Source organism: Aphelocoma coerulescens, chromosome 1A (assembly GCF_041296385.1).
Source record: "Aphelocoma coerulescens isolate FSJ_1873_10779 chromosome 1A, UR_Acoe_1.0, whole genome shotgun sequence".
In the NCBI taxonomy this organism is placed as follows: domain Eukaryota; kingdom Metazoa; phylum Chordata; class Aves; order Passeriformes; family Corvidae; genus Aphelocoma; species Aphelocoma coerulescens.
This window is the reverse complement of record NC_091014.1, coordinates 67,924,675-67,947,657: the sequence shown is the minus strand read 5'-3', so window position 1 is coordinate 67,947,657 and position 22,983 is coordinate 67,924,675. Positions and strand designations below refer to the sequence as shown.

General features: G+C 45.4%; 1 protein-coding gene across 1 annotated transcript; it reads right to left on the bottom strand.

Annotated features, from left to right (window-relative positions):
- Positions 1-608: 608 nt before the first annotated feature.
- On the bottom strand, positions 609-19,975 carry CD9 (CD9 molecule). The gene is made up of 8 exons (XM_069003403.1): positions 19,854-19,975; positions 9,128-9,227; positions 6,383-6,480; positions 5,124-5,198; positions 4,089-4,181; positions 3,437-3,526; positions 1,671-1,754; positions 609-961 (listed from the first exon to the last, which is right to left on the bottom strand). The coding sequence occupies exons 1-8, from the start codon at positions 19,917-19,919 to the stop codon at positions 896-898; spliced, it is 672 nt and encodes a 223-aa protein (XP_068859504.1). The 5' UTR covers positions 19,920-19,975; the 3' UTR covers positions 609-895.
- Positions 19,976-22,983: the final 3,008 nt, after the last annotated feature.

The window sequence follows — 22,983 nt, the reverse complement described above, 5'->3', positions numbered from 1 at the left end:
CTCTGCAATTGCAGAGCTGGACACTTAACTACTCATGCAACTCATGTTTATTCCACTTGGAAACCTGAGATTTGGCACACATGTTGTAAGCCCTTGAGACTGCACCTCGCTGGCTTTGGAGAAACAAAGCCCCAAACCAGACAGTGAAAAAGTCCTGAGCATACACTAAGGAATGGGCCTTGCCAAGGGCCCAAGGCCATGCCAGGTGCCAGGGGACAGTTGTGGCAGCAGACAGGCTGATGTCAGGAAGCCCAGCTGGCCCCAGGACAGAGCCCAGCCTGGCTGCACTGAGCTATCACTGCCTGCACATCACCTGTGTGACAGCCAGCCTTTGCCACCCTCCAGGGAGGTGACAGTAAAAGTGTTACAGCAGTGACATTTTAGGAATGTACTTAAGACTTGCTTTTGTTCACACACACCAAGGAAAGAGGAATGACCACACCTTCCCTGACATGCTTTGACAGCATCTCCTATTCCCTTCAAACATGGGGCATTAGCATAGGATTTATTTCCTGCTTTATCCCAAAAACACTTAACATGTTATGCAACTTCAACTCCTTGCTATGCATCAAACAGTGGGATTAATCAACATAGCAACATCTCCTCTCTCCCACAAACAATACATCTTACTCTTTATTAAGTATCAAATTGTGTCCAACATAAATTACATCCAGATTATGTAAGTTTCAAGAAAGTCAGATATTTTATGTACAATGTTTGTCTTGAGTCAGATAAACCTTTATCATTTTAACCTGTAACATAAAAAGCAAACCTACATCAGTACCAAATAAAGCATTAAAAAGGTAACAAATATATAACGTTTTAGAAATGCTCTCAGAACTCTAAAGTTAATGATGGGGATTTTCATAGTGCAGGAATCTTGGGTTTGCAGCTCTTAGACCATCTCTCTTTCCCTGCGGATGGCACAGCACAGAATCATACTGAATATCATGCCAACAATCTGGAAAGGAAGCAGACAGGTTAGAGATCAGGAAAGTAAAGCACATGCTTTTATCAGCATGAGGACAAGCACCAGAGGCCACGTTTATTCTGTTTTTACACTTTACTCTGGGATCCCTGCCCCACCATCCCCAAAGTTCAGTTCATTCCCATGAATTCCATTCACCTCAATACTTGAGTATGTCAAGTTGGAAGGGACCCACAAGGATCTTCAATCCAACTCCTGGCCCTGCACAGCATCATCAACTATAAACCACTGCCAGATCTCCTAAGAAACCTTTGATCATCCCATCGCACGCTTTTCTCCAGAGAAGTCAAACACAAAGTGTCAGCAGCCCTGTTATTTCAGCCCTCTAGCAGAGACTGTAATTGTTATAAAGAAAAGAATCCCCAAGAGATATTAGGATTAAGATGTGGGCCAGCAACAGGACCAATATATACACTCCATATATACACACACCACTGATAAGATTTCACCACTGCTGAAAGTGCAAGGAGGCAGATCCTAATCCAAAGCAGAAGCAGGGAGGCCTGAGACATCCCAGCCTCTGCACTGCCTCAGGGCCCTGCAGCACACACCCTGAACCTGCTGGGACTTGTCCTCCATGGAATGGCCTTGTGGGCTGCTGGGCCAGGCACTGTTCTACAAGACTTCTGCTCTGAGTATCCTCTGAGCACCCAGCTACCCTCTGAATAATCTGGAAACTCACCATCATCACAGCAATGCCAAGGCCAACAGCTCCAATCACGTTGAATTTGGATTTGAAGACTTCATCAATGGCAGCAGGGCAGGACTGAAATGGGACAGACTGTTCATTAGTGTTTTACACACACAAGGCTCATTAGAACTCATCTTTTGAAAGCTGCTTTGATCTGGCCTTTACTGCCACATCCTTAAAGAGAGCCAGGGATGGTTCACACAAGAGTTGGTGGAGAAGTTTAAACCTACTCTTCAAGTATCTCAAACCTGTTAACAGCACCTTGACTACAGCAGGCTTCCCCTCTCAATCTGAACACTCAGTTTATCAGGCTTGGCCTGTTACTAATGGCTGTCAGCACTTCAGATGATGCATTGCTCATCCCTTATCAAAAGAGATTTAAAGCCACTCAATATTGACAATTGCTACTGTAATTTTGCAGACACCTCATGAACCAACAGTGCATGGGAATGGCAGGATGTCCTGGACTAAGATCCATGCTAGGGGCAAATTCACAGAGGAGCCAGTTTAATGGTCCCAGGACAATGAATTACCCTTGCAACTAAAAAAAAAAAAAAAAATATATATATATATATATGTATGTATAGTCCTTTCCCCAGAACAGACACATGGTGGCCAAACAAGGCACTTTTACAGAGGTATAAATCCTTAAGAGCCTGGTAGCTGGTCAAAGTCTCATCCCAGCTTCTGTCCTGCTTGTTCAGCAGCAAACATCAGTGAGCTGCTGAAAGCTACCTTTCTCTGTTGTTGTTCCTTATCCAGTCTAGAAAGAAAGACTGAATCTGGGATTAAAGGGATATACTGGCAAGAATGAGTCAGTTCAATCAGAATACCAACACAGCACTGCTTCTTAGAGGCACACTCCATTACATCCCTTTGATCTTGCAGTCTATCCACTGTTTTTCTACAACTGGGAATAGGCATCACAAGATGAAGTCAACAGATGAAGCTAAAACACACAGCAGAATAAAAGCAAACAATAAAACCTGCATGGAGTCTCAGCTACTCCCACACACTCCAACTCAGACTGCACAGACAGGACTAAAGATACAGACTGAAGGGTCTCATGTGGGCAGATACTTGAAGTTGTCAATTAAAGTGAAAAAAACCCAAGTCATTAATTTAAATCCTGCGTGGTAAGAACCACAGGAGGACTCACACAAACTGTCCTGGAGCATAAAGCAAGAGCACCGGATGGTTGTAAGGAGAAGAGGAAGAGCACGTGGTTAAAATCTACACAAGCTGTTTTTTCCTGTTATTTGTGGCATACAAGCACCTCTGCAATAGTATTCCAACAGGGAAACCTGAGTCAGAGAACTGCCTTCACAGTGACAAACCCACCTGAACAGGCTACCAATGCCTTGCCCCCCTCTCCCTGTCCTTGCTGAAGTTTCAGACTTGCTCCCACCCCAAGCTCTACTTCTCCCTAACCAGGAGGGAGGTGACAGCAGTGAGGAGAACAGAGCTCTCAAGCACTGTGAGGGTGGCTTTTTTAGGCAAAGTTTTGACCTTCCGCTGCCCACCCCACCAGGGAGTCTGTGACACACAGACTACACATTTCCTGAGCAAGGTCAGATTTCCTGCTTGTTCTTTCCACGGTAACAGTGGGTTTGTTTTCCACAACCAGCCTGATTACAGACACAGACTGCCACACCAGTGTGACATGGGGATTTCCCATGGACTGGGAGGGTTTCCTAAACTGTGTTCCTCATTCTACCCACTGGGCAGAGCTGATGATGAATTAAGCCAAGCTTTACCTTGACAGAGAACGACTCAGACAGTGTCTTTGTTGGACAGGTGTCCATGAACTGCTGCTCCAAAGCTCCACTAATGCCACAGCAGTTTAGCTTCAAGAGAAAACACAAAAAGAGACCCAGGTTAAATAACCCTTATTTTTGCTCAGTAATCTGGTAAAAAAAAAAAAAAAAAAAGAAAGAAAATTTACATTAGTTTTTTTTTTACAGACCAAGTCCTGTCAACATGACTGCTATACACCTAATTTTAACAAGCCTTCATTAAATTAGAGGACAAGGTTCTGAAAGGAAGAGCTAGAGCTCATTAAGTACACACAAAATCATTTTGGTGACAGCTTGTGCTCCTTACAGACACAAAGCTGAACCCCTCACAGACATGCAGGTGTGCATACTAGGGTGCCACTAGCTCAGTAGCACAGATCCAGGGTTTTCCAGCCTGCTGCTGAGCTTTAGAAAAATAAGAACTAGTTCTAGGCACTTCAGAAGGACAAAAAAGGCATCCTGAACTCACTTATACTACACAAAAACATCTCTGGAATCTTTGGTTTTTTCTAACTAGTAGGGGACTAGACTTGTACGGGGGACTGGGCGGCATGGAGAACAGTGTAAGGAGCAGCTGTGTTACTCTCCAGGTTAAGCAGAACCATATACTTACAGCAAACTGAAATGCCTTCAGGGTGTCTCTGGCACTTGATTGAGTTCTCTTTCTATAGGTGTCCATGTAGAACTCCTTTAACTCATCAATAATCTAAGGAAAAGCAAAGAGTTGTCTATTAGTGGTGTATTAGCATCATACCTTATATTAATTATGAAAAACTTGCTTTCAGCAAGTCAGTCATCAAAAATCCACCCATTCTTCTGCCATGTACAAATAGAGGGTGGACAGAAGGCTCACCTGTTTCAGACAGGAAATAACTGCACACTTGCTTTAATAGCCACACCTAAACAGGTAAGACTGTTTCCCCTTCCAAATCTCTGAGCTTCTAAGAGGAGTGAAAGAACCAAATCTTTGCCCACTGGCTGCCCAAAAATATTCCCTATTCTACTGTACCCCAGAAGTTTCTGTACTTCCCCACTGTATAATACAATGTGAGCAGAAAAGCAACTCTGGTCACCAAGCATCTAATTTTAAAGGAAGACAGAATCTTGACTGCTTGGGTGGGACAGGCCATGTCAGTCATGCTTCAAGTACAGAAATACCCAGCCCTCAGCTGACCCAGCTCCTCTCTGGAAGTGGTAAAGCTTCCCAGCCAGCCTGCTTCACCTCACAGCTCAGCCAGGTACTGTCTGGAGGGCACCTCTAGCACGCAACAGCTTCTTGGATTCTGGCTTCCCTGCTAGACTCTAATTTTTAAATATTAGAGTTAGATTTCTTGTGTTGATTTGCTTGCACCAGCCTTTTTCCTCTCCCCCAAATTTCCAGGGTAATAAGGATTTGACTTGCACCAGTAGAGATGACAGCAGACTGCTGACGGTGGGCACATTCATAGAATGTTTGGGGTCAGAAAGGCACTTTCAAGATCACCTAAGTCCCACCCCCTGCCATGGACAGGGACACCTTCCACTATCCCAGGTTGCACAGAGCCCCATCCAACCTGGCCTTGAACACTTCCAGGGATGGGGCAGCCACAGCTTCTCTGGGCAACCTGTGCCAGCATCCCACCACTCCCAACTTTTAAGAGCAACCTACCTTTTCTTTATTTGAAAATCCCCAGATCCCAGCAGCAATTTCAAGGGCAAAAATCACAAAAAGGAAGAAGAAGAACTAGAAAAGAAAGACCACGTTATTCATGAAGGCCACAGCACCACAAAGCAGCGTCACACACACACACTGCAAGTTTGTCCAGTCTTGTGGGAGCTGTCACTCAACCAGGCTGCAGTTAGAGGTCTGAGACCTTGGTAACACCAGGAAAAAGGACACTGGGTCAGCACCTCTTCCCAGGAGCGTCGGTAAGTCTGGCAGTGCTCTCCAAGCAACAGTTCTGCTTTTTCATCAGTGTTAATTAAAGTCAATCATCTGTTAACTCCAACTTTGAAGTTGTCCAAGTCATTCAGACACATCAAAACAGCTGACACCAATTCTTTACTATGGTTTGTCACTCCTGTTGCTTTAGGGGTCATTACTTAATTCCTAGCTTGCCCCCAGCTCCCAGAGAGTTAATGGTCACTTTGTTGTGTGTCCCATAAAACACAAATAAAAGTGTTCTGTCTCTCACTGACTACCAGATCCAAAACACCACTATCATTTAGAAACATTTTAAAGAGATACTCAGAATTACAAAGGGCTTAGAGGCATCATTTTGCAAGTAATACTTGAATTTAGGTTCTTCCGTGACACAGAAGGGGAATTGTTCTTTCAGTGGCCATAGTAGCTGTTTTTTATTAACTAAGTCTTCTGGTTATTTGGATGAGTAGTTCTGCAAGTGTACAGATGTGCACGAACCCAGTAAGCTCTACTGGCCCCTCCAGTCTGAAAACAATGAGGTTGCTCTCCAGTAATTGGCTTGCAGAGCAGTTGTCAACTAGAAGAGCTCATCCTGTGATTATGAACAGTAGAGCCTTGTTTCAAGCATCAAATACCACAGTTCTGGTCTGAGAGATTAAAGACTGAACAACCTTCAGAGTTCAGGATAAACTGTCTAGCAATGATAGCATTGCTTTATCAGTATTTTAGTTCTGTGTTCACAATACTCCCAGTCTTGACACTTCAGGGTATGTCAGACATATCCAGCCTCTTGATGTCATCCTGTGTTCAAATACAGCATGAACATTGGATTTCTAGCCAGAAACGAAAACTATATTTAACATTTTAGCATTATGTAGGTGACCATGAGTTTCAACACTGATTGTTCTGGGTCCACAATCTGTTGCCCTTGAATTACACAGTAGTATTTTCCTTCCTTTCTCATCATGCTGCTCAAACTTTAAGCATTAACCCTGAGCACTTACCAGGCCAAGCATACACTGAGATTCCTGTGATGCACCACAGCATCCCAAGAAACCAACCAGCATCATAAGTGCACCAGCTCCAATAAGGATGTAAACACCTAGGGAAGAAGAAAACAAATGTGTGCAGGTCACTGAGACCTCAGCAGCAAGGTATGAAATTAATTGCTCCACAAATAGCACTTGTAGCTTTTGCCAAGGTTTAAGTTTCTTTACTGAGATGTTTCAAGTAAAAAAAAAAAGGGGGGGGGCACAGTTGTGTGTCATTTTCAAAGCAAACACATCAGAAAAATTGATAAATAAAACCTTCAACTTGTCACAATTAATGTGTATCCCTAATGCAGTTTCACAAGTTTTAGAAAATGGGCAAGATAAAGCCATCTAAGATAAGCTGTAAGACACTTTTAAAAACTGGCTCAGAGGCAAAGTTATTCACTTCTCCTTAGGTGAAGATAGAGACAACTGGAATTAGAGACAGCTGGAACAGTGGTTTATCAACAACTGAGAAGTCTTGAAGCAGATTCTTCTTCAAACTATAAAAAGTGTCAGAGCTTGTAAACTATTCTGCCCAGAATTGAGGTAGTGAATATATATTGAAACAGAAAGAGCAAACATTTCTGGGCTAAAAGGCTCCATTCAAGCCCAGTCCTCTGGCTCCTAGACTTGGGAATAACCAGCCTAAGCATCATAGCTGGGAGCTGGAAAAAGCAAGAGAAGTCCCAAAGGATGACAAGGAAGTATTACAGGGGTGGTGAAATATCAAAGAATCAGCACAAAGATCAATGGGGACAAAACAGTTCAGAGACCCAATCAATACTAATTAAAGGAAGCCAGATGTAAGCATTTGCAAATGATATATTCTAGATGCAAACCAATAAGATTAGCTGCCAAAATAAGCATCTAGTTGATGAAGCATTTGTGAGGATTAAGCCTGACATTTCTTATCAGGAGGAAATTCCAATATGGACTTCTTAACCTCAGCTTAAACTTTTTTCCATTTTGAAAAATTAGAATAAAAATAGTCCATCAGTACCTCTTATTCCAGTTTATTTTGAGCTGTGCAGAAAGCCTTTGAGGTAACTTGCTTTGTAACTTACTGCAGTCAGTAACTACTCCCAGAAAATGATGTTAAAGCAGAAATTCCTATTAAGCTTCCTTTTAAAATTCAGTTTCAGCTACAGAGATTTCAATCAGGTTTCACTGGCTGCATCCAGCCAGTAGCTTAAGCATCACACCATAAAAATTTTATGTTTTAGGAGGTGAAAGAGTTGTTTTAGACTACCTAAAATAAGACTTGCTAAATATTCACCTCAATGGCCAAGTTTAGGTTTCTGTTCCTTTTCTGAGGTCCACTTATAAGCATTTGGGAATCTTCCTGGCAGCTCCATGAACCACACAGTTTGCGCTAGGATGTCATCATATCAAGGGCAAAATACAAATTTTCTCACAGATAAGATGTTTGCATGCCTGCAGCTTCTTCATGAAGCCCCATGAGCATCTCAATATTCCCAACTGTGGCCTCTACACCATTCCTAACAGTATTTCCTGTAGGCACAGGCTACTGGACACCCTGAGGCTGCAAGACAAGTTGCACCTCCTTGCAAGTGACCCTTCAGACCCCAGTCTGGGAGTTGTCACAGGTTGAGCAGCCCACGACAGGAGCCAGTTTTTGTCAAGAGAAAGATGAAGCTGTCCTTTAATGATCACCTAATTCCAATCCCGGGGACACTTCCAGGGGACACTTCCAGGGATGGGGTAGCCACAGCTGCTCTGGGCAACCTGTGCCAGGGCCTCAGCACCCTCACAGGGAACCATTTTTTTGTAATATCCCATCTAAACCTGCTCTCTGTCCGTGTGAAGCCATTGCCCCTTGTCCTGTCACTCCAGGCCCTTGTCAAGAGTCTCTCCCCATCTTTCCTGTGGGCTCCCTTCAGGCACTGCAAGGCCACAATGAGGTCACCCCAAAGCCTTCTCTTCTCCAGGCTGAACAATCCCAACTCCCTCAGCCTTTCCTCACAGCAGAGCTGCTCCAAGGGTTTGAGCACCTACAGGTGACAACCACCAAATTATGTCTGTTGCCCTGCCCAAGCCTAGAAGCAACTGTAGAGATCAAAATCAAAGTTCAGATTAAATCCAGTTCGCTCAGGAATTCCTATGACATTAACATAAATTGAAAATACGTGTGTCCCCTAATTAATCTTCTTACAAACACCTTCCACATGGTAGAGCTAAAGCTAACTTGATCCATGCGGGCTGGGGAAATTCTCATATGGACCAAGATATTTGTGCATTCTTCCCATTCAGTTCAGTATGAATTAGGAGACGTGGGGCTTTTAAGAGTTAGCCAACAGTGCACATGCTCCTTCTGAGAGAAGGGGCAACAGAGTTGTGTTTTGGGTAGCTTAGGTTGGTCACTCTGGAGAAAAAATATTAATTACTCATTTAGTTTAGTGTGAAACTTTGCTGACGCATATTGTGATGAGCATCAGAAGAAACATCCTCTGAGTCTACCAGGAGCCCTTGGGATTACAAAATGTTTACTGACAGTAACAAAGAGGAACTGCTGTGGGAAAAAGGATGAAGAGCCAAGAAACCACTCACACAACAGCACTGCACAGGGGAAGCTGCTCTCAGGCTGTTTAGGGCTGCTTTGCCTTTCTACCCTTTAAGGAAAGCCAAGGTTTCTCAGCAGCCTGGAAACCAGGGTGCAAAAGTGTGACATATTCCCTGAGTGATCCTCCAGCTCACCTGTGTAAAACTTTGTGTCGGATTCCAGTTCAAAGACGCTCTTGGTCTGTGAATCAAAGTGAAGCCATAGTCCAATTGCAAGAACTGCTGTCCCTGCAAGCTGTAAGAACAAGGAAGGCTTGTTAAATGATACGAATTAATCCATCCACCCTTGCATTAGTAACAAAATCAGAAGCAAACACAGAATACAGCTCTTATTTAAAGAGGTGGTGACAAAGGACCAGCATAAAAGGATGGGGATACCAACACACGAACCAAGTTCCAGACATGACGCACCTTGTTCAGAGAGGCATTTACATAATATAAACTCCAATGCCACAGGAGAACAATGCCATTCTTGTTCCTTCCTGAAAATATCCAAGGTTCTGCCAAGTGTCAGTATTTCTACTAATCCTTCCACACATTGTTTTGTTCTGGGTGGCTGCAGTGACATTGCATGGCTGAGTGACCTTAAAGCTTCACACTGAAGAGCAAGTGTATCACAAGGAAAAGTGCCAGCTGAAAGTTTTAGTGTACTAAACAGACTCCTGAGAGTTCAGTGTACCATAGAAGGGAGTTCAGGAAGAGTGCCCTTCTTGCAAAACAAGATAAAACCAACCCATTAAGTGACCACACTGACAGGAAGAAGAAAATACAAACTGCAGAAGTAGCAACATTGCTGATCTGGAACAGTACAATTGAATTTTAGGTCGTATTTAATTTTATTTCATTATCATCTCTGCCTGTGTGCCTCCAAGTTCCTCTTAACACTGCTGCCTGTGTTTGCAGCAAGTCACTTTGTGTATAAATTAGCCTCTGGATGAAACATAAGGCAAAAGGCATAGGAAGTCTTGCAAGAAAGAGGGAATTGCACTCTGGTAAGGCAAATAGCAACAGTTTGCTTTCAACAGACGGAATCCTTCCTTAAAAAGAAAAAAAATGGGGTTTCCTTGCATGTGAAAAAAAAAAGAAGAAACCAGGACAAAGTAGAAAGCTGGAATGTGCTTCTCAGTTTTCCCTTTAAAGACCATTTACTATGAAAAAAAGCTCTGCAAAAGTGAGATGAGAACAGAAATCCCAAATGTTGCAGCAGACATTAAAAATTTAAACTTAAGAGTGAGCAATAAGTTTATAAAGTCTGGTGCTTTGGTCAGGAAAAGCATGCATGGAAAGCAAAAATAAAAGACCAGTAAAGCTTGATCTCTGATAAGAAGATCTTTCTAGAAGGAAACAACATTCCTGATACGCCTCTAAGCAAACGGGAAGTGTTTAATAATGGCAACTTTCAGTGGGAATATGGATGGCCTCCCCTTGGCAAGCACCCAAGGATCCACCCCTTCCACACCAAACCCAGCTGAGAAAGGGGAGCCTGAGAGCCCCTTCTCCCTGCTGTGGAAGAGTTCCTGCTCACAGGCAGCCCCAGCTTTCCTAAACCAGCTTTTCTTGTTGGGCAGGAACCCGAGTGCCAGGCCTGCCTCCAAGAGGAGCTGCAGGGCTGTAGCTGGGAAAACAGATCAAGTGACACACAACCCACAAGGCCAAACTCACCTGGAGGTTTCCAGACCTAAGCAAAAGGCCTTTGTTGGTTGTTCCTGGTGCTTACTCCCAAGCACACCTGCACACACCTCCTGCTTGCCTTGCTAGGGCTACCCTGACAAGATGATTAAGTTATGCTGGAGCACCTTGGTACGACACAGAATGTCACAAGAGTGTCATTATTTCAATTTCTTGTGCCACAGCTGCACCCCAAGGGGAGGGAGAGGTGCAAAAGTGGACTGGCAGAGAGAAGGGATGCTGCTCTACCTGCTCTCCTGGCTGCAGCATCACTTCAAAAAGCCTTTGCCACCTCATCTCACCCCAGTGCCTCAGTTCAAACATCAGAAGGGCTTAGTGATGGAAAAAACTCTGCTTCTAGACTGCTGTTCAGCCACCCAGTATTTAATAACACTCTGCTTGAGACTCCCTTTCCTGGGTCATCCAACAGTCTTCAGCTTTTATTGGGATTCAGATCACCATCATTACAAAAAACCTGCAGCCTCTGCTGGTTTTGCCAGGAACTCACAAACTGAAGCCTGAACACCCACATCTTCTCACCCACCAAACGTATCTGCAGCTTGTCAAGCTCCAGTGTTTGAGTAGAGAGCTCTGCAAATGGAGCAGGGCACAGAAAAGGCCTGCAAAACTAAAGAAACTCTTAAGCCATACTGTAACCATGCAGATAATCTTAAATTTCCAAGCAAATGAGAAGGCTCAGTTAATGACCTCCAGAAATAACCTGGTCTGTTTACATTGGGCAGAGATGATGTACCTAATACAGCACTTTTCAAAACACAAATTTAACCCTTCCCCACCACCAGCCAGAGGTACATGGCATGTTTCCTCCTTGGAAAAGCACTCACTCTGTGGGAAAGGTTAAGAAGATGCCAGCAAGACAAGAGACTTACAGGACCACAGAACAGTGATAACACTTCATGCCAGCAGACTGGTGCACAGCACTAAAAAAAGTGGCAGAATTAAACAGAGTGATAATTCTCTCCATGGTGGACTAGAAATAAAATGCAGCTCCTTCATGCAAGAATAAGAGACTTTTTGTCTCAGTTTCTTAAGGAAAGCAGACTTATGTTCTCAGTTTGTGCTCTTCCTACCCACAGTGACCACTGAACTAAAAAAAGGCAGTTTTAAAGCAGAAGGCAAGAAACTTGAAGCTTCAAGTTTCCATCAAAACAAGGGAGAAATGAGGACACAGCAACACCAGCCTCTGAGGAAGAGAAAAGCACAGCCCCATGGGCACTTGGCAGCACCTCTGGCCAGTGTGGCACACCTGAGGCTGAGGCACCATCACCTCCCTGCTCACCCACGCTGTGCCAGCAGGATGGGCAGCCGTGCTGGGATGGTTTGGGAGCTGTGTTTTTCCTTGCTGGGAAAGGGATGCAAGGCCCCCCCACCCCGGCTGTGTGGAAGCAGATCCCCAGATAACCTAATTGTCAGGTTTTTGTTTGGAAATCCAAGGGGACTGCCCATCTAACAGACTTGTTTTGTCACAGGAATTGAGCAATACTGAGTGTTTCTAAGTAGCTCTATCGTGCGATGAAAGAAATTTAACAGAAAAAGAACACTGTATTCCTGAAAGTAATCCATTTTGTCTGGTTTCACACACACGAAGAAAAGAGTGGGTTTGTGTGCTTATCAGACAGGTAAGTAGTATGTTTCTATAGTGACAAGTACAGCAAAAAGAGCTCAGAATACAGGGTTGGATTTTTTTTTTTCCAATCTGACCAAAACGTGAAGTTAAAGGGGTACTGCTCACTCACTGTTTTGGAAAAGTCTGCAGCAGTGATTTTCCAGTAACAGCATGTCCTGGCACAATCATGCTACTGACCTCCCTGCTCCAGCTAACTAGGCTTCCTTGTTTTCCCTAACCTCCACTCCCAGCTCATTCCTGCTCTACTTGGCTGTTCTATGGCTGCAACAGGATAAAGCTACCTGGTCACTCCTTTCCCAGCCCTGTGGAGGCTTCTCGGGTTGTTTTTTCTTTCTTTTTGCACCACGTACAAACACACCCCCTTTGCCCCGAAAGCTCACTCCTGCATGCAGCTTTCTACCTGTTGCAACAGCAAAACCAGCTTTTTCGGTCCATCTTCCTTTCTCACACAGCCCTGCACCTTCCCTAGTGAGCCTCCTGCGCAAGACTTCCCTCCTCTCACCCACCCCACCCCTCCTCCGAAGTCACCGCTTCCCACTGCTCTGGTGTGCCCCCCTCGCTTTGCCTCTGGGTACATCTAAGGGTGTGTCCCAGCCTTCCATGTGAGAAGAGGTAGCTAAGAAAGGACCTGAACCAGTCAGGATACACTTGAGATGAGAAAAACCGTGTTATCCTGGAGGCAGGAGCCACACAGAACACTCTGCCTCCCTCCCCTCACCATCCCTGGCTAACTTGAGCCTGAGCTCAGGGTGTGCCTCAGCACTGAACGCTATCAAGCAATGCCCACCGCATTTCTGCCCCCCTCTGACACCTGAGGTTTCACAGATACGGTCTCTCAGCAGAAGGCTTGCACAGGAAACCGCTGGATTTAACAACAATGCCATAAACACGTGTTAAAATCTTGAGTTTTAAACAAAAAATATCCCAGATTTTGTTAAAACATCCCATAGCAGCACAATGCATGACACTATTTCGGAAAGCTGGAAAGTTTATTTTGGATTTAACCACTATTTTGCAGGGACCATTTTGTTCAGTCCCTTCTGACCTTGTCACCTTGATAAGGGACAATCCACAGACAAGCACCCTACTTGTCTCAGACACCTTAGAGCATCTTATCTTTCCACAGGCAGAATCACCTCTCAAGGTCCAAGCACTAATCAAGTCCTTAGGACAGTCCTTTGTCTATCCTGGCAGAGAAAGCTTTGGGAAGGGGACACCCTCCCCCAGCATCCACCAGCCCTTCCTCCACTTCCACAGGGTGGAGGCAGGGATAGGAAAGAAATCAGACACTTCAAGAACACCTGATAAGTGGCTCAAAGCCTGTAAAAAAAGCCTTTGCACAAGAAAACTGTGGGTTCTGTCATTTTGACATGTTCAGGCCAAGCTTACATACAACTTCTACAAAGCTCATGGCATTACTTCCAGCAGAAGGTAAGTCACTATGTGCAAATACAGAAGTCAGTCAAAAATAAATACTACTTTCAGTGTTGTCAGCTAAGCATTGCATCTAACAGAACACTTACTCATTTTTTTCTTGAAGTGAGAAGGTATGTCAGGCCCTACACTACTGTTCTATACATAGGTTTACCCCAGGATGTGACAAGAAGACATAAAAAAAAAGCCATCTTCACTTCCTAAACACTTGAACTTGTAGATAAAAATCTGACTGCATAAGACAATTTACTTCTCACTGTGTTAGACTGAACTAACAAAGCCAGGAACAGATCTATAACGTTGCAAAGCATGTGCAAAGAAACTGAGAACATTATGAGTAGTAATGAACTACTAGTTTCTGTCCTGTTATTTGCTGGTATTCCATAAATAAAACCCCATAAACAGTAAGTACAGGTGAGGGTCAACTTCACTCTAAATCCTCAATTACAGAATTAGTGTTATCCACAACAGCACAGGTTTTCAGAGCTTTGAAAAAGCTCCCCTAACACTTGTGCTGTGTAGGCTTGCAGTTATATGAGAAACCGCAGCTATTTTCAAACTCCTTTGGAAAAAAGTGGATTGGAAAGGAAGTATTTTCTTTCTGCTTAGCTAATTTCAAGAATGTTGCGGCCTATGTTAATGTCACAGCACTTTTTGCAATAAAATGGTGCTCCAGTACAGTAGGAACAGCATTACAAAATTCCTGAACCACTGCCAAGACTAGTGCCCATTTCATACAAGTTCCTATTCAGAAGCCAGTCTACTCTATTTGCAATTAGAATTGCAAATAGGAGCTAGGACTGCTAGAACTCTAAGTAGCTTCACATGAGGTTTCTCAAGGCAACATACTCCATACTCCACTCCTGACTTCACAGCACTTACTGGAATCAAAATACACTGAACTGCGCCCAAGCAGCATTAGAGTCACACACTGTAGCCAGCAAGTGCATCAGTTCATTACAGAAAGCAAAAGCCACTCATTTCTGGGTTTTTCATATGTGCCTGCACATATACATGCAAACAGACGTCTGTATTTCCCTGCCCATCCTGCAAGTCCTCCACTCCACTGGAGGAGGAAAGACCCTCTGGGATTGCTGTTCTTGGTGCTCAAAAGCAGCTAAGATTATGGCCCAGAACAAAGTCCTGGGTATCCTCAAGTTACAGAAGGAAAAGAGCTCTCCAGGCCTAATTCTGCTCATCTTACTTTAGCAGGCACTACCACAGACAAATGCATTTATTCATAAAACACACAACGCTCTGGAGAGCGGCAAGTCAGGACAAGAGAGCTACCCAATAGTGGAAAGGAGCAAGAAAATGAATGCTCAGAACTTCAACCTGAACTCTGCCTCTGTGCTACAGCACTTGCTTGCCTAAAACACATTAAACTATAAATATCAGCAGCAGAAGTCTTCGTACCCCACAAATTCACAAGGGGAAAACCCAGCATTGAAGTCTACTGATGCAAGGCCAGTTTTCATTCAGCAGCGGGAAGCCAGTGGGAGAACACGCAGGCACTTGCCTGGCATGATCCAGGCTGCTCAGAAGCCCACAGTTTCCCTAGGAAAAGACTTCATCACCAGGACCAACAAGCCTGAGCAAACCCAGGGAGTTAAGGGAGTACAGCTGAAGGCAGTCACTCATTACACAAGTCAGGGCAATCCAGCACTGTTCACACTAAGGCTGGTCCAAGCCAACTTTGCTAAGACCACTTCACTGTTCAGGTTTAAGGCACAAAATGTGTTGTTTCCATCAACTTCTTGGCAAGCTCAAGCCAGCCTGGTGGAAAAAAAAAAAAAAATCTTTATTTCTGTATCAGGCTCTACGCCTCCCTCCCACACCCCAAATCAACCCCCAAACTTCTTGTTATTAGAGACCAGACTATCAGAGATGCCAGGGCCAGGACTGGCCATGCCAAGACAGCAGAGCATTTGCAAATGTTCTCCAGGTGGGAGAACATCAGTCCCAGCAAGGGCAGTACAACAGCAGCAAGGAGCCTAGTGCCTGCTGCAACCCTCCATCCAAAGAGAAAATACAGCCATCCCTAATTCCTACACCTCAGACATGGTATTGAACCCCACAACTTACTGATTCATGCTTAACCTGACTTGTAGCAAACATCCAAAAATGTCCCCTTCCTTCCATTTAGGCCACAAGCACATTTTAAGCCAAGCTCTGAAGTCCCAAAAGTTTCAGAGAACACCACGTATGTGCCCAGCCTTCCCAACTGGAGAGGGGCCATGAGATCAATCAAGCACAAGATCCTCAGGAAGGGTTAGGATAACAGGGCAGACAGTAGCATTTGCCAGGACCAACCTCCCGGTCCACACGTTGAGCACTTAAAGATTGTGCAAAGACACAGACAACATCCTGAGAGAAGAAAAACTAACAAAAGGCTGCTGAACTCCATGTTAGCCAGGTACCCCTTGACCAACCTATTCCTCAACACCTGCTAAGGGAGAAAGCACGACCACTGTTCCCACAGTCACACTTTTCTTCTGAAAATGTCCTCTTTCCTGGCCTAATACTCCACAGCTCTTGCTCACTGCCTCTTTCAATATAGTCAGGCCCTACCTACTGCCTGGACAATCACGATCCTGAAGATCTCTAGCACATTTCCATGCTGAAGAATCCCAACTTACTTAGAGTTACTGATGGCAGAAACCCTCCTCTTCCTTTCCCAAGCATTATCAAGCTCCACTATGATCCTCTCAAGGCAGGCAGATGACCAGAGCAGCCTGCAACACTGCAGGACACCAGCATGCCATGGATTTAGGGAGCCATCTTCTCTCAGTCCTTCATTTCTGAAGCTGTTTTTGCCCTGTTGATGCTGAGCACCCACCTGGTGCTTTTGTGAAGCCATCATAGAGCCTTTTCTCCCAAGGCTTCACTGCTCCATGGCAGCAGCTGCCCCTGAACCATTTAGTTCCTAACTCCAGGCAGCCTCCTGCTGGTGCCTCCCACAGGAATTACTTGAAGCCTGCCTTTGGCAAGAGTTTCACCCTGCCGTGTCACACACCCTGCTGTGTCAGCATGCAGGCATCACCTCCATCACCCTGGATACTGGGTGCCAGCCAGCACCCCAGCAGTACCTCCCGTGCTTCTCCAGATGAGGTGAGACTGTACTGATCACCACAGAGTGTGCCAGCACCACTGCTTCTCTCCACAAGGGGAGAGCCGCACCCCACCACAGTCCTGCCTCCACTCCAACAGCCATCTCATCCTCGCCAGGATCTTACTCCAGGACAGCCTGGTTTTAACAAGAGGCCTGAGATTTCCAGAAGACACTGAACAAGTGAACCAACACCAACCAGCCCTTGCTCTCTCCAACATTAAGGCTTTTTAAAGGCTCCAAGGCAGCAGCTTCATGGACTCTGACTTCCCCTTGCAGTACCAGTGTCCTATCTCCACATGTACACCTGCTTTTAAAGACTCTTCTCCTCCACTTTTTCCAGATGCTCTGTATGTGCCACTCTCCCTGTATCCCAGACTACCATAAAGCAAAAACCCAGCCTCCAATTCGCCGCATTCCAGTGCTCCAGCACCAAGATGGATGGTGAGCAGGGGGAGTTACCTAATCGAAACTCACTTGGAGTTCTGAAGTGTGGTGTGACCTTGGAGAACTGTTAATCAAACATTTGCTGCTGTTTCACCTCCTCTGCATCAAGAGGTCAGTTCAAGCCTGTGCAGGATTCAAAGACAGGTTATGGCACAGAACTTTGCCAAAATCTTCCCCAATAAAATAAAGTCCTGCCAAACATCGCTCCCAAAACTTTTATACCTGGAGCTATTATTGCCTGGAAGGATTCCCTGAGAAACTCCCTTTTCCTCATGTATCTGAAGAGGGGTATGTTAGTTGGGTTTGCTTTTGCAGATTACTCCTAAAGCTTTCCTTTGGCTAACCTTATTGGATATTTTATTTGGCTCACCAGCATTTATGAACCTTTATCTCCTTCCTTTGGATATAGCTTAAACTTTGAGAGCTCCCCTTTTAACTTCAGTAACTTCCTTTATCACACTATTTGAGCCTTTCTGCTTACTTTCACCCTTGTTCAAGCCTCTGATGGAAGCAAATACATTCCACCTAACATGGCATCCAGAGCCACCTGCAGGTTTGCTGCAGACCACTTAAATTCCTCACCTATCCTTTTGAGGCAACTTATTTTAAAAAAAAGGAGACTCAGAATTGCACTCAGGCACAACAGTTTCTGTCAACTTACTTCCATTACTTCACAGACATTTCACATCTGCAAAGCCATAAGAAACATTAAACCCTTTTTTCTTATTAGGGTGATTCTTGCCTTCTAATGCTGCCAGCCCCAAGACACCATTCATTTTACACTGTTCAGTGCAGAATAACCCAACATATGGCTACTTTATTTCTCCACAGAGGACACGAGGTTCACTAAAACCATACCCTCTAAATGCCCCTTCACCAGTTTTCGGGAGGCCGCAATGACACGTGGTGATCCCCAAGAGCCAAGGACCACTCCAGCTGGTCAAACACACACTTATCTGTGGCTGACCCAAGCTGCTTGGATTTTACTGCCTCCTGGGGCCTCCAGACACTAGGATCTTCAAGATGCATTTATCTCCCTTTAATTCTTTTTTCTTCCTCTTCTCTTTCCCACATCCTAGCTGGATACTGCCAGCCTCAAAAAGGCCACCTGAAAAGCCATCATCTCTCAGCTCCTCTGGGCAGCAGCACCAATTCTTCTTCCCTCCATGCTGTCACCAGTACAATTCTGTATCCACAAGCACTCAAAGTACAAGTAAAGTCTCAGAGCTTTATTACCATGACACTCCCATGCAACAGGTACATCCCGAGCTAAACAAAACCCTGCTCCCTATCCTCAGCCCTGGGCCCCAGACAACAAGGTGGGGATGCTCAGGTTAAAAGCTTCTTTGAGGCAATGCCTTTGCCACAACAAGAAATTTCGTCCTATAAAATACTTTGCAGAAAGTCTGCAGCTTTGAAACAAACAAAACAAGCACAAAGCAAACCACGAATACTTCAGTCTTTTTCAACTAGAGGTTTAGAAACTCAGTGATCATAAGTTTCAGGCAGTGCTTTGTTAGGCTTTTCTTTCTGATCAGCTGTAACCCTCCAAATGCGACAGCCCTGCTCACTGTCCTGGCAAGTCTTGGGCGGCAACGTGTGCTTTCCTGGGTCAAGTTCTGCACAGCTTCCCTCAACTGCAGCCGAGCTCTGTTTCCTCAACTCTGCTGCAAGCCATTTTGACATCGAGACAGCCCGAGCATTTTATCCTTTAACACTGCAACTTCCACTCATCCCACGGGCAGTGCTTTGACTGACTCCAGACGCGGCTTCTTTCTGCAGTTCCAACTTCATTCCTCCACATCAGAGCCACACACGCACTTGTCCACCGTGGCCAACAGCCCAGAAAAACCCAACTTTCTGAACCACACACTTTGCACCTATCCATCAGGCACACAAGCAGCTGTGCTGCGCTCCCGTGGTACTTTTCCATGCAGGAGCCAGCGCTAAATCCAGGTGCCCATGCCCCAAGTGCTTGAGAACAGCCACAGCCTCTCAGCACAGCCGTGCTTTCTCACACTGCCTGGCCAACGAGGCATAGTGGGGCCAGGAACCACGCCGGAGACGCGATTTTCAACTGGTGCTGCTCTGCTCTGAGAGATTAAACTCGAAGGGAAGCCACAGCTCCTATCAACACGAGAAGTTTACACACACGACAACCACAGGTTGCAACTTGCGAGGAACCGGCTCACCCCGGACACAGCCTCGGCACCGGGGAAAGCACCGGGGAGTCCGACCTGCACACAGAGTTTTAGGACGAGGATCGCATGTAGTGCTAGGGGCCGGGGGGCTCCCCGCAAACCCAGCATCCCCTCCCCGCCCGGCAGCACACTCAGCCCGCCTTACGATAAAACCCCAAAGACGTGAAAAATAAAGCGGTGAGCACCCGGGCACCCGCCCCTCTCCTGCCGGGCGGCAGCAAGGGGGGAAAACGGCAGAAACCACGCACCAGAAAAGCGAACAAAACGCGGCTCCCGGCGCTTCCCCTCCCCTCCATCCCCGTCCCGCGGGCTCCCCCCCGGGCAGCGCGGGGGGCACAGCCCGGGGCGCCTCACCCAGAAGATGAAGTTGAAGCCGAAGAGCAGGTACTTGATGCACTTGGTGCCTCCTTTGACGGGCATGGTGGCGGCTGCAGGCGCGGTGACGAGGCTCCCGCGCTCCGACGCCGCTCCTTAAATGCGGCCCTGCCCGGGTGTCTCGGGGACTCCCCCGCCCGCCCCCGGGGCCGCCCCCGGCCGCGCCCCGCACCTGGGGCCGCCCCGCTCCGCCCCAAGGCCGGGCGGGCTCCCGGCGCTCCGGCAGCGCCACATGGGGCCGTGCCCGGCCGTCCTGGCGGTTCGGAGTGCCCGGGCATGGAGGGGAGGCATGGGGCGCGTCAGAGTCCCGCTCCCGGCCCTGCACGGCGCAGCCCCAGCAATCCCGCCTATGCCTGGAGCGTTGTCCAAACGCTCCTGGAGCTCTGGCAGGGTTGGAGTTGTGACCACTTCCCTGGAGAGCCTGTTCAGTACCCGACCACCCTCTGGGTGAAAAACTTTGTTCAAATACCTAACCAGCCCCACCAACCCAAGCCGACCTGCTCTTGCATAGATGATGGAATCCTTAGGATTGGAAGAGACGTCTGGAGATCATCCATTCCAACCCTCCTGCCCAGGCAGGGTCACCAAGAGCAGGTGACACAGGAATGTTTCCAGATGGTTTTGGAATGTTTCCAGGTGGGTTTGGAATGTTTCCAGAGAGGGAGAATCCACACACCCTCCCTGGGCAGCTGTTCAGTACTCTGCCACCGTGAGCATAAAGAAATTCTTCCTCGTGTTGAGGCAAAACTTCTTGTTTTAGTTTTTGACCATTGCTCCTCGTCCTGTCGCTGGGCACCACCTGAAGAGAGTCTGGCACCATCCCCTTGAAACCTGCTTTGAGATATTTATATGCATTAGTGAGATCCCCTTTCTGACTTCTCTAACTAAATCAAGCCCAGCTCCCATAGAGATGCTCCAGACCCCTCATCACCTTTGTGGCCTTTGCTGGACATTTAGTTCAACATAAATGCATCAGTGTAGCTTAAGTGGGTGTTTTCCCGTACAAGATCAATTTACAGCATAGTTTAACTCCTTTAATCTTTCAAATAAGTCTGTATGAAGTTACAAACATCCACTTTAGGAAAATAAGGCGGGATAAGTTTCAGCCCGCCAGCTGATCCATGGAAACTAGTTGCGCATGTGCCCTTAGGTCACCCCAGTTGTGAGAAAAAACATGTTAAATTTCAACTAAGAATTTCCCTTTCATTTTAACAGGGAGTTCAGCACTCAGCTTCTGAGCCTGTTAGCTCAGGGATGAAAAGTGAGCGCTTGTAACTTAATTTCATACCGTAGGATTAGAAATTCCTCAGGTATCGAGTCAAAAAAACCCCAAGCAGAACAGTAAAAACAGAAAAGCCATACTGAAATGCAGATAAAAACGTGTTGGATTTATTGTTGCCAAAATAAATGATAAAATACAGCACATTCCAGAGGCAATATGGAGGGGGAGATGCTGGCTTGGGCAGCTGCTTCCCAGAGCAGGTTACAAAACAGGAATCCATTTCCTATAAAATAAAGGGAAGCAGAGGAATGGAGGCTGGCCACAACAACATAGATCCAGCAAGCCTGAAATTAATAAATGCATGTGACTAAACTCTCGTGGTAGCTGGAAACTGAGCAAGGGGAGGTCCTCTGTCTCACTCTTGAGCTCGGACTGGTTTTCTGTATGGCTTTTGGATTGGCTTTCTTTTGTCACTTTGCTATTAAGAATTTATGCTGTTAGTTAGCATCAGTAATATGGCTTCCCTTAAATTTCTAAAATTAAGGACCAGAGAAGAACTTTGGGTAACTCCCCTCCTACCTTTGCATTTATTAAGCTTTTCATGCTTACGCTGTGTTAAAGCAACTCTCATTAAAATTCATGGACAGTAACCTGTTGATCAGAGGCAAATAATGGACCTGTTGGATAAAAACCTCCTGTGAGTCGGTAAAAATTAAACTCTCCCCATTCACCTGGCAAATTAATTTATGAGGAAGTGAAATGCGTTTGTGCATCTTTAGTATTCTCAAGAACATGGAATGAAAATAGTGATGTGGCTTTTTTTTTCATTCTGTATGAAGGTTCTGAAGAGAACATTTCACTCTTCCAGGGTGTGACGATCTGGTAAATGCAACTCTCTGACCACACCTGAACTTCTCTGACTACTGGAATGAGACTGTAATCAACTGAATTTCTGCATAATAGAAATCACTAATGGAAATTCATGACCCTTGTAAGAAGTACTTCAAACTGATTTATTATTTTGAAACTTTGTATTTGCATGGGATAATAGGCATTTTGCATGAAATATTTATTATCTGCACTTAAAATTGATCTGGGTGGTTAAAGTGTTATTTTGTCCTACTAGAACAGAGAAAAACAAATTCAGGGTATTGCTGATAAGAAGAAATCAGAGTTTACCAGAAGCCTTTTAAAATTACCCTTCTAATAATCCAGACACAACACTAACTATCTATAGAGCTTTCCTCTAGAGATAGGCTAAATTTTTTTTATCCTGTTAAAATGTGAAACTGAATGTCTTGTTTGGGCCAATAGTGAAGAGAAGAATCATTTGCTTCTCACCAGGAAAGATTTTCTCCTCAGACTGCATGATCCAAAGGACCCTGATCCTCTGATTAATATAGGAAGGCAAAGGAGAGTAGGGGTTTCTCTCCTGACTGTATTAAAGGATTGTGGGATTCTCTGGTAAGTACTGCAGAGTTCCTTGCCTCCTTGACCTGTTTTCCCCATATCTCTACCTTAAAAATATGTGGAAGGACTGGTGTCAGCTAGCTTGAGGCCTTTAGCCTTCTTTACATAAGCAATTCCAGGTCTTTTAAAACGTTTCAGCTCCATTAAAAAGCCAGGCATAAATGGTTGGAACTGCAGAGAGATAAAGTACAAAGCTTTCCTCACCAAAGGACAGGGATTAACAGATTTCTTGAGTGTGGGTTAAAGGAGAAAAATAATAACAACATTTTGTTCTTTTTAGAGAAATAACATCTCTGACTGTACAAGCCAGGCACAAAAGAAAAATCCCTGAATGTTGTTTTGCTTGCTTTTTAGCTTCAGTGATTGTCTTTTGCAGTGACTGTGATGCTGGGCTGGATCTGTCCATCTGGTCAGGGA

Excerpts from the sequence above, each read along its gene's own strand:
- CD9 (XM_069003403.1), bottom strand. The coding sequence starts at position 19,919 with ATGCCCGTCAAAGGAGGCACCAAGTGCATCAAGTACCTGCTCTTCGGC. Across the intron at positions 5,199-6,382 it reads CTCAGTGTATGCTTGGCCTG|TTCTTCTTCTTCCTTTTTGT; the intron begins GTAAGTGCTCAG and ends TTTCTTTTCTAG. Across the intron at positions 3,527-4,088 it reads TGAAGGCATTTCAGTTTGCT|CTAAACTGCTGTGGCATTAG; the intron begins GTAAGTATATGG and ends TTTCTCTTGAAG.